Source organism: Lynx rufus, unplaced genomic scaffold (assembly GCF_022079265.1).
Source record: "Lynx rufus isolate CCGP_SWC_20201006 ecotype Redwood Valley unplaced genomic scaffold, mLynRuf1.p SCAF_6, whole genome shotgun sequence".
NCBI classification, from domain to species: domain Eukaryota; kingdom Metazoa; phylum Chordata; class Mammalia; order Carnivora; family Felidae; genus Lynx; species Lynx rufus.
The window spans coordinates 113,777,148-113,793,802 of NW_025814878.1; the positions used below are offsets into that span (position 1 = coordinate 113,777,148).

Sequence of the window (16,655 nt, forward strand, 5' to 3'; positions counted from 1 at the left end):
CATTTCTTCTATCAACCACAGAGCTGAGAGAAGGTAGGGCAGGGGCTGACAGGCACCCCTCACCAGGAAGTGAAAGTGAGCTCTTAACCTCCTTCGTCCTTGGACTCCTCAGTATGTTTTGAAATACATACAATAAAATACAGACCAGTTCTACTGCGATACAGTTCTGTCCAGGAATCACTGCGAGACAGGATGTCGCTCAGGGCATCTACCGAGAGCCCGAGGTGAGGCCGGGCCAGTGGGCACAGGAGCCCCCACCGCCCCTGGGGAGTGTAGGAAACAGCATCCCTTTCTCATGGACTAGCGTTCTATTAATTTATTTAAGGCAGTTAACATATTAGTTCTCAGGCCAGAGGGTTTGTAAAACGTTACACCAAAAGGAGATAAAACAGTCGAAACCCAGCTGCTCCAACATGCCCCAGCCCTGCCCTCTGGGCCAGCAACTCTTCTCAGGAGGCCTAGAAGAGGCAGGTCCCAGGAGCAAGGCTCTTTTCCTCGGGTCACCAGTCCACCTGGGGCCGAGCTGGAGGGGTGGCCTGGATGATGAGGTCTACACGCGGTCTACAGCAGATCTGCGGCCCAGAGGGAGCCGTGGAGCCGTGGCCTGGGCTGAACACGGCACCCGTGAATAAGTTAAATAAAAAGCCCTAAAATCACTAGCAACAACAGCATTACTGCACCTCCCTCAGGAGCAGGCAGAGACCAAAATGTAGTGCTTAGAATAAAGACGCGACCCCACTCCTAATCCCATGGAGGAACACAAGAGAATGTCAGTTACTGCTTTAAGGAACAAAGCAATTGTCCTTCCGGAGGACTTCTCTCCTCTAAGGCATTAAGGTAAGCTGAGTCCCCATAAGTTTCTGAGTCGTTTCTAAGGGCTCTAGGCAGGACTGTCAGCTCTGTGGCTCCCCACTCCATGCTGGCCAGAGCCTGGCACGGCTTGGGGGGTGTCTGGCAGAGTGGGAGCTGGAAGCCGAGTGGGCACCTGGCCTTGAGAGGCTGGCGGGCTGGCCGGGCCCCCTGACCCGCAGGAAGGGGCAGTGTTCCCGGTCACCACTCTCTGCAATGACCATCCCCTGCTGGGGCCTCCGGTGGCTCTCAGCGGCTCATGCAGTTCTGGACGTCCACAAAGCCCAGGCGTTGCCTGCGTTTCCGCTGCTCTGTCATCTGGGATTAAACGGGTGCCCACAGGTCGGGTCAGGCAGCCCAGAGCCCTCTCTCCATGGGCACTGGGGAGGGACTGGTGCCCACCCCTCACCCCCCCCCCACCCTGCCCCTCAGACCCAGCTGCTGCTCAGCTCTGGCAGCAGGCCACAGCCCCCTCCCCCCCAGGGTGCCTTGAGGATGTCAGCCCCAAACGCTTGTCCTCAATTAGTGCATCACACAAACCCCTGATTTGGTGCAGCTGGGAAACACCCCACCTAAAAGAGGGGCGCCTGAGCTCATTTAGTCACTCCGGACGGAGAGGAGGGTGCTCTGGGCAAGAGGGGATCTTGAGAAGTGGAAGGGTGCCCTGACATCCCCTATTAGCGGTGAGCCCCTCAGAGAGCCCCCGAGCAGCTGCTGGGAGTAGGGGTGAACGAGGGGGAGGACCCCTCACACCTGTAGCAGAGGTCCACTTGGCCATGTCTTTTCGGTGGACTCAGGAGCTGCCAACCTCAGTCTAACTTCCCATGGGGGAGAGAGCGTATTTGGAACCTGTCTTCCACCCCAAACCCACAAAGGAAAGGAAGGAGCGTGAAGGCCCCAGTCCCCTCCCCCTCTCCCCCATGGCAGGCTGGGCTGTGACCTCCCACGGATGGTCTGGTCTGGAGCTGCCCGGCGTGGGACCCCAAGGGTGGGGCCAGGATAGGCCTGGGTGCACACCTGCTCCTTGAGCTCGTTGAGCTGGGCGGTGAGGTGGGACACCAGCTTCATGGTGGAGTTGAGCTTATCCTGAAGAATCCGGATCTCATTCTGCTCCCCTTCCCCCTCGTTGCTCACTAGGGACATGGCCCTCATCCGGGGGAACCAGTCCAGGTTCTTGTTCTGAAAAAAATCACCGGTGGGATGAGCAAGCTCCGGCCCAGGCTAGGAAGGCCTCATTTAGAAGAGCAGTCATGGAGGGGGAACCCGCCGTCACACCCTGGACACATTCCTCCCCAGGGCTGTGTCATGGGAAAATCTGAACTGACTGGGGTCCTCCCCGGAGCCAGAATGAGCTGGCAGTGAACCCTCGGCGGGCGCTGAGGCCACCACACTGTGACAGGCTAACTTCCTTTAGCCGGCCTCAAGTCTCGCCAGTATCAGCACCATCTGTTTACACTCGGAACACCCTGCGAGGTGGAGGAGGGCTCTGCAGCAGACCCTGAAGCGCCTGCCTTCCTTCCGCCCCACCCCGCCACGCACGCCCCACGCCCCAGGAAGATGCGAGTCGGACAGATGGCACACTGAGGGAGGGGAGGCGCCGCCGGGGATGGCTGGCATCCGACACGTGTCTCAGAGGCAAGGCCACGTTTCCCACGACCGAGGAGGAGCGGGAGGGGGCCACCAGTTTTCTGGCTCCTCGTCACAAGCTGGGAGTTCTCAGACCAACAGATAAACCTGCACTCCAAGATCAGTTCCAATTATACACTCAAGAAACAAATAGAACTCTCCCCCCCCCCCCATAGGTCTTTCCTTTTAGCCTGCAATTTATCTGATGTGCAGTAATCTGAAGATGCACTACATTGAATGGAACTGATGGGGCTTCCTTTATCCGAAAAGCTACGAGACCTTTTTGTTTTTTTGGTTCACTGCCTTCACTCCCTTTTAGTCACTACAGAAATTGGACGGAGTAACTTTGATTCCTCCGAAGTCTGATAGTTGAAAGTTTTTCCAGGCTCCCTCTCGGCCTGGACCATCCAAACTCCGGGAAGCTGCCCTTCCCCTTGCCGAGCTGGAAAAGGCTCCCTCAGAATGGTCCCCCAAGCAGCAGTCCCGGGACAGGGTCTGCCTGCTCCCCCACCTCCTCGGTATCGGGCAGCCACGGGCCTGGGGACACCACGCACGTCCTTTGGGGCTGACAGGTTTGTTGTGGGCTTTTCCCTGACAACAGAGGCCATGCAGAAGAGCTCGAGGACCCTCGGTAGGTAGCACGGGCAGCCGGCGGGGCCCCGGTGAGGGCTGCCCCCAGCTGCTCCTCAGCTGGCCCTCCCACAAGGGTTAGCGACTGTCCGCCCCCCCCCCCCCCCAGCGGCCGCTGCTCCCGGACGGGGTCCACACCTTGATCATCTGGGCCACGTAGCTCTCAGGCCCCGTGTAGTCCGTCTTGTTTTTGACGCGGACCAGCACGATGAAGTACAGGTAGTTCCACATGTTGTGCTCGAACTTGATGTGTTCCTCAAAGGACACCGTCTTGTTATCAAACTTGTCTCTCTCCAGACCTGACGATGCAGAGGGTGAGGACGAAACCATCAGGCTCCAAGAGCCACCGTGGGGCCACCTGGCAGAGTAAACACCCACCTCTTGGGGCAGTGGGGGCATTTGTTCCCCGGGCTAAAAGGACTGGTGAATGCATGTGACAGCCCACCCTGGGCTATTTAGGTCACTTCTATTTAAAGCACCAGCCACTTAGCCGTGGCGACCCCGCCCTGCCACAGCTGTAGCCTCCCACCGGGGCAGCTCAGCACCACGGTGGCCAGAATCCCAAGAGCCCGGCAAGCAGGAGCAGTTGATAAGGGATTTGTCCTGCAGGTGCCACCCGCTCCTTAGCCTGCAGTGGGTGGGGAGGGGACTTCACACCGGGAGTGGGAAAAGCCCTGGACAGAGACCGGGGGGCTTCGGTTTCCTCTGGAAACTGAGAAGGTGTAAGGGGGCCTCACCGCAGATGAAGCACGTGGTCTTAAGAATCTCCTCCTTCTTCTGCTTCTCGCTGCGCAGGTCAGCAAAGGTGTCAATGATCACCCCAAAGATGAGGTTCAGCACGATGATGATGACAATGAAGAAGAACAGGAGGTCGTAGACCACACGGGCTGGGAAGAGGGACTCCTGCAGGGGGGGAAGCAGGGAGGCTGGGCCCCGTCGCCCAGGCAAGCCAGACTCAGGCAGGGGTCAGGGCTGTGACAGAGGAGGCTCGGCCCTCAGCAGAGGGGGACGAAGGCCCCCGGCTCCCGGGGCCCTGAGGGAGGAGAGCAGACCCAGCCTCACTGTGGGCAGTGAGAAGTACAATCACAAGCCCTGAGTGTGGCTCAGGAGACAGCGAACTCAGAAAGGATACCAGCGAGGCCGGCACCCTGTGATAAGAGTTTGGCATGGGGCACTGAGGCTGCAGGTCGAGGCCTGTCTCTGCCCCTAACCTTGGGCTGGGGACAGAGCCAGCTCTGAACGCCTCTGCCCCACCCTCAGGACGCCTGGCCTCACACATTCTAGAAACACTGTCTGACCTTGGAAGCGGCTTTCCCATGTGGCCGAGGACAGACTGAGTACTGGTAATGCCTGGCTGCCTGAGTCAAATCCTGAGGCGTCCTCACGGAGCAGACTCAGCTTCCCCACCCTGCCCTCCCCTGCTGTGGGCCGGGGCTCTGCCTCGCAGATGAAGCCAGCCAGCGCAGCCGGGGATCCGCCCGGTGTCTGACTCACGCCTTCCCCAGCCTGGGCAAAGCTCGGCTGCCAAGGTCTTTCCTGAGAGCAACTACAGGGAGCCGGTGGGGAGGCGTGAGCAGACGGGGGTGGGGAAGCTCAACAACCATGTAACCGCGCACTGGACCCGGTGGCCAAGCAGGGAGAGGGGATGCGAAGTGGGGGCTTGCAACATCGGAGAGGGAGGGGGGCCGAGCTGCTCCCCCAGGCCGTGACCGTGACCCGAGAGCAGGACCTCGCAGTGGCTGACGTGGCCAGGGCTCGGGCCACGTGGATTTGGGAGCGGGGCAGGGGATGCTCACGTCTTTGGAGGGCTTGCGGAGAATGTCGCCCACGCCACCACCATTGCGCAGCCCGTGGTTCATGACAGTGACGATGCACATGAGCAGCGTGTCGCAGGCCCGCTCCGTGCTCTCCAGCTCTTCGTTCCCTACAAGCGGAGTATGTGTTCACACCCAGGCCAAGCCACCCGCCTCTGCGCCCCTGCCCCAGGCGCCCAAGACACACTGCCCTCACCTTCCAGGACCTCAGGCACTGAGACCCCTGAGACACAGTCCAGCTTGTCCCCACTGCACGTGCCCACAAATGTGGCAGCTCCATGTGGCATCCCCAGGGGGCTGGCTAGAGAGGACGTGGGTGAGGTCACCAGGAAGTCCAATGGCCATCATTCCCCTCGCTGTGCCCCCCGCCCCACATCCTCCATGAAGCCTTCCCTGATCCTGCGAGCTCCCCCCTCTGTCAGGCTACACGTGAAGGGTCCTCATGCCCCTGCTATGCACAAAGGACAGGAAGGGGGGGGGGTCCACACCCCTGAGCCTGGCACACAGGCAGCCCCTGCAAACACTGAGTTTCAGATGGATGCCAGGTCTGCAAGCAGGTGGCTCCTCAGGGAGCAGAAGACCAAGGCTCTCCCACCCCCTCGGTGTGTCCCGGGGCAAAGGGAGGCAGATTGCTGTGAACTAGACACCCCCGCCCCAGGACCCAAGAGGAGGAACTGAGGCAGGGCGCCTGGTCCTGACACGGGTCATCTGTGCAGCCCCTCTCAGCCCCCACACCCTCCCAGGAGAGGAGCCGCCAGACCTCCAGAGTGATTGCCGGGCAGCCGGTCAACCTCAAGGATGAAGTCATCCTTGAGGAAGAGGAAGCCAACGATGGAGAAGAGGTAGACCAGGATGAGGGCCAGCAGGGCGGTCAGCAGGATGGAACGGCCATTTCGAGTCACACTCTTGATGACGTTGAACAGCGTCTCCTCCCGGTAGATGAGGTCAAAGAGCTGCAGGGCAGGGACAGGGCCTTGAGGGGCTGCAGACGCCGCTGGATCCAAGGGCTGCCCGGCTCCCAGTGGTTTCCCACAGGCTCCTCCAGGAGGGTCTGTGCTTGGGCAGGTGGAACCAGCCTAGTGGGCCTGGCGGGGAAGGCTGCTCAGAGGCACCTGGAGTTCTAAGGCCAAGGGAAGGGAGTGGCCCGGGAGAAGGTGTGAGGGCCGAATGGGCAGGCAAACACCACACCCGGGGGAAGAATTTTTTGTGTGATTTGTGTGCGCTGGCTCACTTCAGCCTCACAATCACTCTAGGAGGTGGGTGCTGTTAATCATCCTCGTTTTATAGATACAGAAGTGAAGGCACGGGGCAGTTAAGAAACTTGCCCCAAATCACAGAGCTTGTAGGGGCCACGCTGGGATGCAAACCCAGGTAGTCTGGTTCGAGTCCAAGCTTAAAACCACTACCAGACAGGGGAGATGAGCCAGATGGGGGCCGGGAGTGGCTGTCAGGGCCCTGAAGGCTGGGCTGGGGCCAGGTAGAGGAGGACTCTGCAAATCCAGCCCTCCCAGCCCAGCAGCAAGAGGACCGGACAGAGAGACTGGCACTGGGGAACCACTAGCAACTTGAGGGAAGCCCCGACCACCCCCACCCCCCCCCACCCCTGCCAGCCCCAGCCCCCAGAGGGCTCACCAGGATGCTGTAGAAGAGCTCATGGACAAAGAGGCCCAGGACACTCGTCAGGATGTAGCCCACATGGTAGAGGAACTCCATGTCCATGACCATGGCCTTATAGCCCCGGATGAAGGTTCCGCGGTTGCCCACAAAGCTCACCACAAATACAATCTTGTTGGTCAGCTGGGGGCAGTAGAAGGCATGGGGATCAGTGCCCCACGGCCCACCCTGAATCTCCACTCCCTGCCGCCCTGCCCCCCCAGTGACCAGCTCGGAGGCCAGCCCTTGCCCGGAGTGGATCTGAGCTGGTCCTGCTCAACCTGGCAGGCTCAGCATTAATGAAAATGCCTCCAGAAATGTACCTGGACTCTTGGATAGAACAGGTGAGGAGCCCCGTGGGCCCCTAGCTCCAGGAAGAAAGTGAGATACAGATAGAGTCAGACCAAGCAGACCAACCTTGGCCTCTACGGTGACTTGGTAAGTTCAGAAAAGGGGTCTCCCCCCACCTTGCTCTGGGTACTTTATTTCCAGCTGTCAGGAACTGTCATAATATACAAATCTTTAATGTCTACAGTACACACAGTGCCTCTGGGCAGTGCCCGACTAACACCGTCTACACAGCAGCCCTGAAGCCGGTGCCCCAAAGTGACTCCTGGCTGGCTATCTCTGAGTGCCGGTTGCCCCAGGCTGTCCCGGGAGACAGTGGAGGCACAGAACGGCCCTAACCGCGGAGCTTTAACAAGCTTGATCCCGATACAGGCACAAGGGGGTTAGGGCAGAGCAGTGGCTGCAGGAAGACAGCAGGCCAGCCCGAGGTCCAATGGCACCATGAGCCCCAAGGGTGGTCTGGGGTGAGGGCTCCCTCTGACACTCACGTTGAGGGCGCCCAGGATGTTGAGTGTGGGCCCAATGCCCAGGTAGTAGATGGAGCGCAGGATGAGCGCCACAATGAGGGGGCGGATGCTGTAGCGCTTGGTGAACAGGGCCGCGATGGAGAAACAGATGAGGATCCAGAACAGCAGTGAGATGAGTGGGGAGCCCAGCACGCCTGGGGGCCAGGGTGCAGGGTGAGCACTGGTCTCTGAAGCCCACCACAGCCCCAACAGACCCCGAGAAGCCACCTCCTCCCGGAAACCTTCCCTATTAAGTTCTTGGTCACCTGGTATTAGGGCCTCTCCTGCACCACCACACCTGCATGTCTAGGCTTAAGGCAGGAGAGGCCCTATCCAGCTGCTGCTATCATAGCTGAGCTCTGGCTCATGCGCATGGGCCCGTGTGTGTGAGAGAGACGTGTAGTGTCTCGAGGTCAAGGACCCTGTCATCGCACTGGACCCCATCTGTCTCTCCCCCCATGATGGGGTGCAAAGCCCAGAAAGTAGTGCAGGGGTGCCTTTCCCCCACTCTGCATCTGGTCCCCTCAGAGCCTGGCTGGCCACAAGGCTCTGCCCAAACCCAGGGAGGAGGCACGGTGGTCTCCAGGGCCACAGTCTGCCAGCCTTGTGTCCCCACCTGTGGACGCGCCCTCCATGTAGGGGTAGAAGAAGGCAATGATGATGTTGATAAAAACTGCCAGGTTGAAGGAAATACTGCCCCACAGGGTCATTCGGCGGGAGAACCAGTAGATCAGTGGCATGCCTGGGGGAGATGTGGGTGGGTCTCTGGTTAACATTGTCCCCTCATCCCACATGGCCTCCCCCTCTGGGGCCCCCAGCACCTGCTCAAGCTCCAGGCCCCGCTTCAGGGGGAAAATGTGACTGGAGCCCTCCTGGGGTGGGGTGGGGTGAGGCAGCCCCCCCTGGCAGGTAAGGGGGTCACCAGGGGGCCTTGCCCTCCCGCCCCGCGGGGGTCCTCACTGCGGAGCTTGCGCTGCCACTCCATTTCGTTGTGCAGGAAGGAGGACTGGTCGAAGAAGTCGCTCACTTTGCTGCCCTGCTCATCCTGCTCCGTGGTGGTGAAGAGCCGGTGCTTGGTCTCCTCCGTCAGGAACTGGCAGATGCCAGGCACTGGGAACACGATCTGCTCCATGCTGCGGTCCTGTCGCACGATCTGGGTGCACACAGGCACGTGGTCACACCTAGGCCACAGCCCTCAAGGGCCAAGTTCACAGGCCCTCACTCACAGCGCCCCTACTGCCCTCGGGCCCCACCTCTATCTGGGATGTGTGGTTCTCGTAGTAGGCCAGGGGGTCCTCCTCCTCCTCTTGTGCGGGCGCGGAGGACTTGAGCATCTGGGACAGCTGCTTGTTGTTGAGGCTGAGCTGGGGGTAGAGGGGCCACCGAGGTCAGGCCCCGCAACTTTCCACCGCTAGACCTCACACCAGAGCCCTACCTGCTCCAGGTGCGCCCCCTGCCAGACGAGACCCAGCCTACTCCAACTAGGATGCAGCCCAGAAGAAAGAGGGGATAAGGGGGGGAGAGCCTGTCGAAACCATTCTATAGGCCCCTCAGCACCCACGGCTCCAGCTCCAGGCTTCCAGACCCGTCCCACAACCCGGCGCCCACCTCTACCCGTAGGTTTCACCCCGGACCGCCCACCCTCCCGGCTCCTCCCACCCTGAGCCCCGCCTCCCCATTCCAGCCCTTTACTCAGGTTCAGGCCACACCCCCGAGTCGTGCTCCGCCCAGAGTTCCTGGACCTGCCCCCGGGCTCATCCCGTATTCCAACCGGCCCTCCGATCTCGCAGTGCCCTCATCCCTTCCCTCAGTTCCTAGCCTCGCCCCCAGATACCAGCCCATCCAATCTCTCGCCAAGCCACGCCCCTAGACCTAAGCCCCGCCCCACACCCAGCCTTGTCCCCGCGCCCCCACCATAGAAGAGATGCCCTCGGCCTCCTCCTCTTGGATGCGCTTCACTGGCTTGAGCAGGTGCTGCAGCTGCTTGTTGTGCCTGGAGAGCTGAGTGAGAGGGCGGCGCAGTCACGGGGCGTGGTCGCTGGGGTGGGGGGGAGGGCAGGACCGCCGGGGGCGGAGCCAGGGGTGGGGCTGGTACCTGCAGCGCCAGGATGTAGATGTTGTGGCCCACTTCCCGTGGGCTCACCTCCGAGTTTTCCCGCTCCTCCTCCTGCAGGTAGGCTTTCTTGATGACGTCCACCTGGCAGGGCAGGGCCTGTTTGCCGCCTTCCTGGCGCGTAGGGAATGCCCCGATCCCGGTTCCCCTACACCCCAGCCAGGCACGTCTTCCCACCTGACCCCTGGCCCCAGCCTCACCAGCTCCTGGGGTCGCAGGCTGATGAGGATTCGCTCAGCGTTTTCACTGTCGTGCCGGCTCTCCATCAGAGCCAGGAGCAGCTTGGAGGCATTGTCCTGTGGAGAGGTGGGGAGAGGGGGAGAGGCCACAGTCTGAGAGCCCCTACGATGCCCCCCAACAACCTCTTCCACCGTCTACTCCATAATAGCCTCTCCTGGCCTGCAAGATGCGCCGTAACCTTCCCATCCCCGCTGGCCCCCGGGACTTGCTGAGAAGTGTCCTGCAAATCCAGCCCACCCACTAGCTGTCTTCACCGCCACCCCATGGCAAGCAGACGCAATCCCCAGAAAGCGGACACGTACGTGGGAGACCCTCAGATAAACCCAGAACACGTCTGCTCCTAGAGTGTACGTCCAACACTCTTGCTCACACATTTACGTATGCATATTGACACGTACATATTAAACATGCCAACACACCCCAGTACGCACACTCAACACAGGTCGCGTCACGTGCATTTGTGCACACGCATCCCATGCACACTCACGTGGAGTGCCACGGGCCCCACCTTAAGCTGCAGCACCAGATCCATACGGTATTTGCACAAGGGACTGATGTCATTAAGAATCAGGGCCGTGATGATGTCTATGCCGTTGGACTCATGCGTCACGATGCAGGTCTGGCAGGAGGCAGTGGGAGACACGGGGCCCAGGCCTCTCAGAACTGTGGCGCTCCGGAGGCTCACTGTCTCCCCTGCCCAGCCTGCTCCACCCACCCACACCTCCACACTCCCCCTCGGCTGCTCCTGGTTCTCATGGCGACTTACCTGGTTCTCGTGGCAGGGGCCCTGACAGTACTCAGTGAGGGTCTCCAGGGTCTGGATGACAAGGCCCACGTTGTCCTCATTGATGTAAAGCCCCAACAGCCCCAGGCCACCGGTGGTGCTGCCGCACATGATGTCCAGGAACTGCAGTGTCTCACACACCAGGTTGTAGTTGGTCTTGTTGTTCTGAGAGCGCAGGAAGTTCTGCAGAGCACAGAAGGGTGAACATGGCACCGCTCCCGCAGGGAGGCAGAGGCCTGCACGGACCACACGGTGAGCGCCGCAGGGCGTGACCGACGGGGAGGGCGGGGGCCCACGTGCTGGCTGGGGGAGGGGCGGGGCAGGCGCTCACCTGCAGGTCTCGGTTGTGGTTCTCACACAGCAGCTGCAGAAAGCGCAGGATGGGCTGCATGATGAGCACGGAAGTGCCCATCTCGTTGCTCTGCACGCGCTCGCCCACCTCGTGCCCCCGGCGCAGGCTGGGGCCCAGCGAATAGCGGGATGGGGAGCCTGGCATCGAGAAGGAGGCCACGCGACCTGCAGGGAGAAGCCCGGTAAGGCTGGGGCTGCTGGAAGTAACCGGACCCTGCGTTCCCACCCCCAGGCCCCTGCCTGCAGATCTCGCCCCGTGACCCCCCCTCACCCTGAAGCCTCTGACCCTGGCCCAGCACCCAGTACAGCATCTTGTACTGCTGTGACCTCTGACCTTTGGTGGTGGGGTCTGCCGACTCCCGGTCCTCGCGCGGCTGGCTGCCCAGGTCATTCATGTTGACGGCCACCGTGGACTTGGTCTCCTGCTGGGCCCGCTTCATGCGGTCATGCAGCACCTTGAAGAAGCGCTCTGACTTCTTGTCACTTGTCATCAGGTTGTAGAAGGATTTCTGGGGGCAGATGGTGAGATGAGTGAGGGACAGCCTCAGCAAGGGCCTGGCTCTGAGCAGCCCTTGCTGGGTCCCTGGAGGGCTCTATCCTGTGCTGCAGGGAAAAGCACCTGCAGGACCACAGACAAGCCCCTAGACGTGCCCCAGGACTAAGGCTGGGGCAGGGTCGGTCAGGACTGTGGAGGCGGAGGGGGAGGGTCCGTATCTGCTGTCCATGTGATGCTGGAGGCCCACCCCAGGCTCCTCACCCCCATCTGCATCTGCCCTTGGCCCTCTGTCTGCTCCCCACACAGCAGCAGAGATGCCCCTCAGAAGTCTAAGTCTCGGATTTCCTCTGCCTGAAACCCTGCAGCGGCCCCATCTCACTCACAGGAAAAGCCACGCCTCACAGCTCGCATGAGGCCACACGATGGCCTGCCACTTCTCTGACCCCAGGGCCCACCACTCTCCACTCCTCTGCCCTCTCCAGCCACATCAGCCACTTCCTCCTCATGGCCTTTGCACCTGCTGCCTGCTCTCCCAGGACAGCGCCCGCCTGTCCACATGCTCACCTCTGGGTCCAACGTTCCCCTTTCCAGGACACGACCCTGATCCCTGCCCCAGCACTCCCTAGGCCCCTCACCTCCATCATCACTGTCCAGCATGCTCTCCATGTTATGTGGGGATTACGGTTATTGGCTGTTGTCCTCATTAGGATACAGGACCAAGAGAACATGGATTTTGTCTTTTTTGTTCACTACTGAATCCTCAGTGCCTAGAACACTGACAGGCCGTGGAAGGCACTCCGTGCGGACTTACTGAAACAATGCACGAATGAATGAATGGGGATAAAGCAATCAGGGGGGGCTTTTCAGAGGAGGCAGTCCTTTAGTTGGGCACCAAAGGCTGAGGAGGATGTGGAAGAGGAGGGAAGCAAGCCTGAGCAGAGGCCAAGAGGCAGGAATGATGGATGTGATGTGGGCAGCATAGTGGGGAGACAGGCTCAGGCCTGGCTTGAACAGGGTGGTCTGCATGGATAGAAAAGAGGCCAGGGTAGCCAGACTCGTGCCAGCCACCAGCACCTAGCCCTGCGGCCCCAGCTACGGGGTACATTGTACCTCCTCGTAGAAGGCACCACCCAGGACCCCCACCCAGTCCACACCTGGATCTCCGTGTTGCCACCATCCAGCAGGCGGATGGCCAGGCCAATGCTCTCCTGGAAAATCTTCTCATTCTTGGTGCTGGTGATCAGGTCACATACCAGCTTGGTGGCCCCCTCCTTGTCCAGCCGGCACTGGGTGGCCGCAATTGCTGACCAGTCTTGGTCCAGGCCTGAAGTTGGGGAACCCGCGTGAGGGGAGCCGGTGGGGCAGGGGAACGGAAGGGGCACCCAGGGCCTAGGCAAAGGGTCACCCAGAGGCACAGCCAGGGGGCAGGTGGTACTGACCAGGGCTCATGGGGTCCGGAAGGTCCCCCCTCGAGCTGGACTTCCGGTTCTGGAGGTAGTTTTGTAGCAGCATCTTGCGCAGCTGATTGCCCTGGAGGACAGGGAGCGAGAGCCCACAGTGGCACTTTTCACCATTTAACCCCTGGCCGGACAGTTCTGGCCCCGAGCCCCTGCATGGTGTCCAGCCCGCCTGGCCACTCACCCGGTCCCCGTACTTGGCCTTCTTGAGCAGCATTTGCTGCAGGGTCCGCAGCACCTTGACACACAGCTTCTCCTCTGACTCCATGAGGTCCTTGGTGTGCTGGATCAGCCTGGCCAGTGAGGAAGAAGGGCACACATGGGGCAGCCTCTGATGCCTCCCTCCAGCCACTTCCCCTGCCCTGTGCCGGGCGGGAACACACCCGGCCCTCTGATCCCGCAGGCTGTCCAGTCCCCGCAGGACCCTTCCCTGTCCCAGGCTGCCTCGCACCTGCCACCCCCCCCCCCCACCGGCCGGGCTGGCATCGCACTCACTTGGACAGGAAGCCCCCACTCTCACAGCGCTGGTAGGCCTCACTGCCCTCCAGGAAGAGCAGCTCGGGCCAGTGCAGGACGTCCACCAGCACGGACAGTTCGGCCTGTACCAGGGGCCTCAGCCGCTCCTCCAGGGCCGTGATGATGTCCTGGAGCGGGCACGGCACAGTCACTACCGGGCAGGTGCAGGCCATCCAGGCCCAAGAGATGAGTGAGGCTTGACCGCCATTCCCCACACCCCAGCACCAAAGGGCCCCACGGATTTCTCTGAGCCTGTCTGAGGGGCCCTGGACCCACGGAACCACCCTGAACAATGCAGGATGTCTGTCTGCCCAGAGCTCCTGGCTGGGAGCCACAAGCCCTGCACTTTCACCCAGCCCCTCGTCTAGCTGTGTGACCCAGGCAAACCCCTCACCCTCACCCTCTCTGAGCCTCGGTCTCCCGCCACGTGGGGATAGCAAGCCACCACACCCCCCAGAAGTGTGTGTCTCAATAATGTGTTGCACAAACAGGAAGGGGCTATAAGGACTGAGAGTTGTCCTGACCCCCTCCGTGAGCACCAACCCCACTAGCAGGTGCCTGGGTTCTCCTGGCTTCCCCTGGAAGGATGCCCCTCAGTCCCTGGCCCCTGGCCTGCCCTTAGCAGAGGACTCCTTCCTGGGGAGTGGGGGCAACACAGGAAGGGATGCTTCCCCGGAACATGCCCTTCCAAAGCAGCTCTCGTGGCAGATGCCAGGCAGCCCCACACCCACCTGCAGCTTCTCGATGATGTTCTTGTAGTCCCACTGGTTGGCGGTGGGCGTGACACGGGGGAAGGCCCGCGTGGTCGCCTTGTAGTTGGAGGCGTTGCGCTGGGCTGCAGCTGCACAGCTGGTGCCGCTGCTGAGCAGCGAGCTGATGTGTGCATCCAGGTCCATGGGCAGTGAGATGGCCCGGCCTTTGGCTGGGGGGAGAGAGGAGGGGTGCTGGAGGGCGGGGGGGCGGGGGGCAGGTGGAGGCCTCAGCCAGCCAGAGGGGCCAGGCTCAGGGCTGCTCGACCAGGGCACAGGGTGAACTAACCAAGGTTCTGGGGTACACGCCGGCCCCCTCTTGGGCTGAGGTGCCCTCTTCCCCCTTTTTGGGTAAAAAGAGGGAGTTTCTGCCTCTTTGACTCTACCCTGGCTCTACTCTGACCCCTCCCCGTCCCCAATGCTCCCTAACAATCTTACAGGCTGCCCTTCTGCCTGAAACCATTTGCAAGCACAGGCAACTTCGGTTGGGGAATGTCCCCCAGCATTCTCCTCTGGGGAACTGGCTCAAAGCAGAGAACAGCTTCTCTCAATTGCTAAGATGCTAGTTGGACACCAAGAAGGACCTACTGAGAACTACCTGGAAGCAGACGACAAGCGAGCTTAGGAATAACGTGTTTATTTTGAGGGCAGGCGTCCCTGTGGTGAAGGGAGGGGAGGGGTGGTTGGAGCTAGCCAGTGCCCCTGGCGCACTCACCCACCATGGCGAGGGTCCGGATACAGGCCTCCACGGAGCCCTTGTGCTGCTGCTGCAGCCACGGACACTCGAGCAGCCGTGTGGTGGACTGCAGCAGCTGCACCACGATTGTCTGGTGTGTCTGCAAGAGGCAACACGCCTACTGCTACAGCCCGACCCACCCTCCAACGTGGAAAGCCCCAGGCCCAGTGACCAGGGCCCACTGAGAATGGGCACAATAGAGGAAGAAGGCCTCCAACAGATACCATGTGTCTTTGTGCCAATCGGAAAAAGGTACTCCCTTGCCTCTCGGCAGTGCACAACCTGCCCGACTGTACATGGCAGCCCTGTGAGAACTCCCCAAAGTCCAGACCTGGGGCTTCTAGTCCTATTACTGGCCTTTTCCTTCCTCTAAAAAAAGTTTTTAATAAATTAATATTGTGGAAAGTTGATGTATTTACATGGTTCAAAACCCAAAGCATGCTATGAAAAGGCACACTTCGAGAAGTGTCAGCCAACCTTGACCCCATCAGCTCCATTCTCCCACACTCTGCCCTGGGGCTCAGGAGAGGTGGGGAAAATTGATACAATTACCCATAGTCCCAAAGAGGCCCCAGAGCGCAAACATATGTGTGTCAAAACAAACCCACCCATGCTGAGACCAGGACCTGCTCCACCCTCAGTCCATCTATAGGTAGCCCCTTTCTTGGTCACTTGTGTGTCCATCCAGTGTTGCTTTAGGATTTAGGTATTGTCATAGGCTCCCTCCTAAAGGGAACCTGCCTCTCTTTCCTTCAAGAGGCTCTGGGCTATGACATCTGAGAATCTGGGAATCGATTAAGGGGCCATGACTCTTCCAGTGATTTAAGACAAACTCCTATTCGCTAGCCTAGAACTTTTTTGCTGATACAGGTAAGTAAGACTTCAAAAGGCTGTCTATTTCAGTCCTAGGGGCACCTGATCAATTAAGCCAAACACCAAATATCTCTGTACATCGGACCCTCTGGATTACTGCTCTGACTCTGCTGTCCACTGAGGTAGGCATGACCATCTTGTCTTTGGGGAGTAAGTGCTGCCAGCTGCCCCCCGCCACCCTGGGATCCGTCATACCTAGTGAATTTACGAATTCCTGTTCTAGGGTACTGCCCCCACTGCAATTCCTGACCCGCAGAAATTACAGAAGAATAAATGTTTGTTGTTTTAAACTGCTAAGGTCTAGGGTGATTTGTTACACAGCATATGCAATTAACACACTTGTATATGTCCTTCTGCTACGTCTTTATGTGCCACGAGCAAACAGGAATATATATCCTCTTTTCCCTCTTCGCTACACAAAAGCTGTGCAGGCAAGAGCGGCTCACCTGCAGGGAGGTGCTGTTCTCCGAGAACGGAGAGCTGAAGAAGGCGTTGATGGTGTCCAGCACGACAGTCAGCACATACTTCTCCAGGGTGGGGTCAGCCAGGCGCTTCTCACGCTTACTGCAGACCTGGGGTGGGAAAGAGAGATGCCTGGGGGGCCCCACCGCTCCTGCCCCCCGCCCCGAAGGCTGCCGGGGCTCCCACCCACGCCCCTGCCCAGCACAGCGCACCCACAGGCCCACGCCCCACCCCCCGGGGACAGACCCGAGCCATGTCCAGGGTGAAGTTCTCAAAGAGTGTCCAGATGTGGTTGCTGGTGTAGATCTCCTTCATCTCCACCTCTGTGTCCACGTAGCAGTGATTCACGAAGTTCACGTAGGCCATTTTCACCTGCACAGCCCGGAGCAAGGTCAGGGGCACTAGCAAGGCCGCCGGCCCAGGCTCTCCCTCTCTGCACTCGGATTCTCCCC

General features: G+C 60.2%; 1 protein-coding gene across 4 annotated transcripts in view; it reads right to left on the reverse strand.

Moving 5' to 3' along the window:
- Positions 1-301: 301 nt before the first annotated feature.
- The window catches only part of ITPR3 (inositol 1,4,5-trisphosphate receptor type 3), a 66,779-nt gene continuing 50,425 nt past the window's right edge, over positions 302-16,655 (reverse strand). For 2 of the 4 annotated variants that reach the window (XM_047101387.1, XM_047101386.1), the window contains exons 32-58: positions 16,450-16,575; positions 16,188-16,313; positions 14,848-14,968; positions 14,115-14,305; positions 13,363-13,511; positions 13,052-13,160; positions 12,850-12,940; positions 12,565-12,734; positions 11,249-11,423; positions 10,895-11,079; positions 10,546-10,746; positions 10,288-10,398; positions 9,740-9,835; positions 9,522-9,623; positions 9,341-9,427; positions 8,680-8,790; positions 8,387-8,579; positions 8,043-8,168; positions 7,409-7,581; positions 6,552-6,716; positions 5,680-5,872; positions 5,116-5,220; positions 4,902-5,029; positions 3,843-4,008; positions 3,244-3,404; positions 1,867-2,028; positions 302-1,167 (exon numbers count right to left, since the gene is read on the reverse strand). In XM_047101387.1, coding sequence (XP_046957343.1) covers positions 1,099-1,167; positions 1,867-2,028; positions 3,244-3,404; positions 3,843-4,008; positions 4,902-5,029; positions 5,116-5,220; positions 5,680-5,872; positions 6,552-6,716; positions 7,409-7,581; positions 8,043-8,168; positions 8,387-8,579; positions 8,680-8,790; positions 9,341-9,427; positions 9,522-9,623; positions 9,740-9,835; positions 10,288-10,398; positions 10,546-10,746; positions 10,895-11,079; positions 11,249-11,423; positions 12,565-12,734; positions 12,850-12,940; positions 13,052-13,160; positions 13,363-13,511; positions 14,115-14,305; positions 14,848-14,968; positions 16,188-16,313; positions 16,450-16,575 — 3,792 coding nt within the window. In that variant the 3' untranslated portion in view covers positions 302-1,098. The other 2 variants (XM_047101388.1, XM_047101390.1) reach the window with 2 other exon arrangements.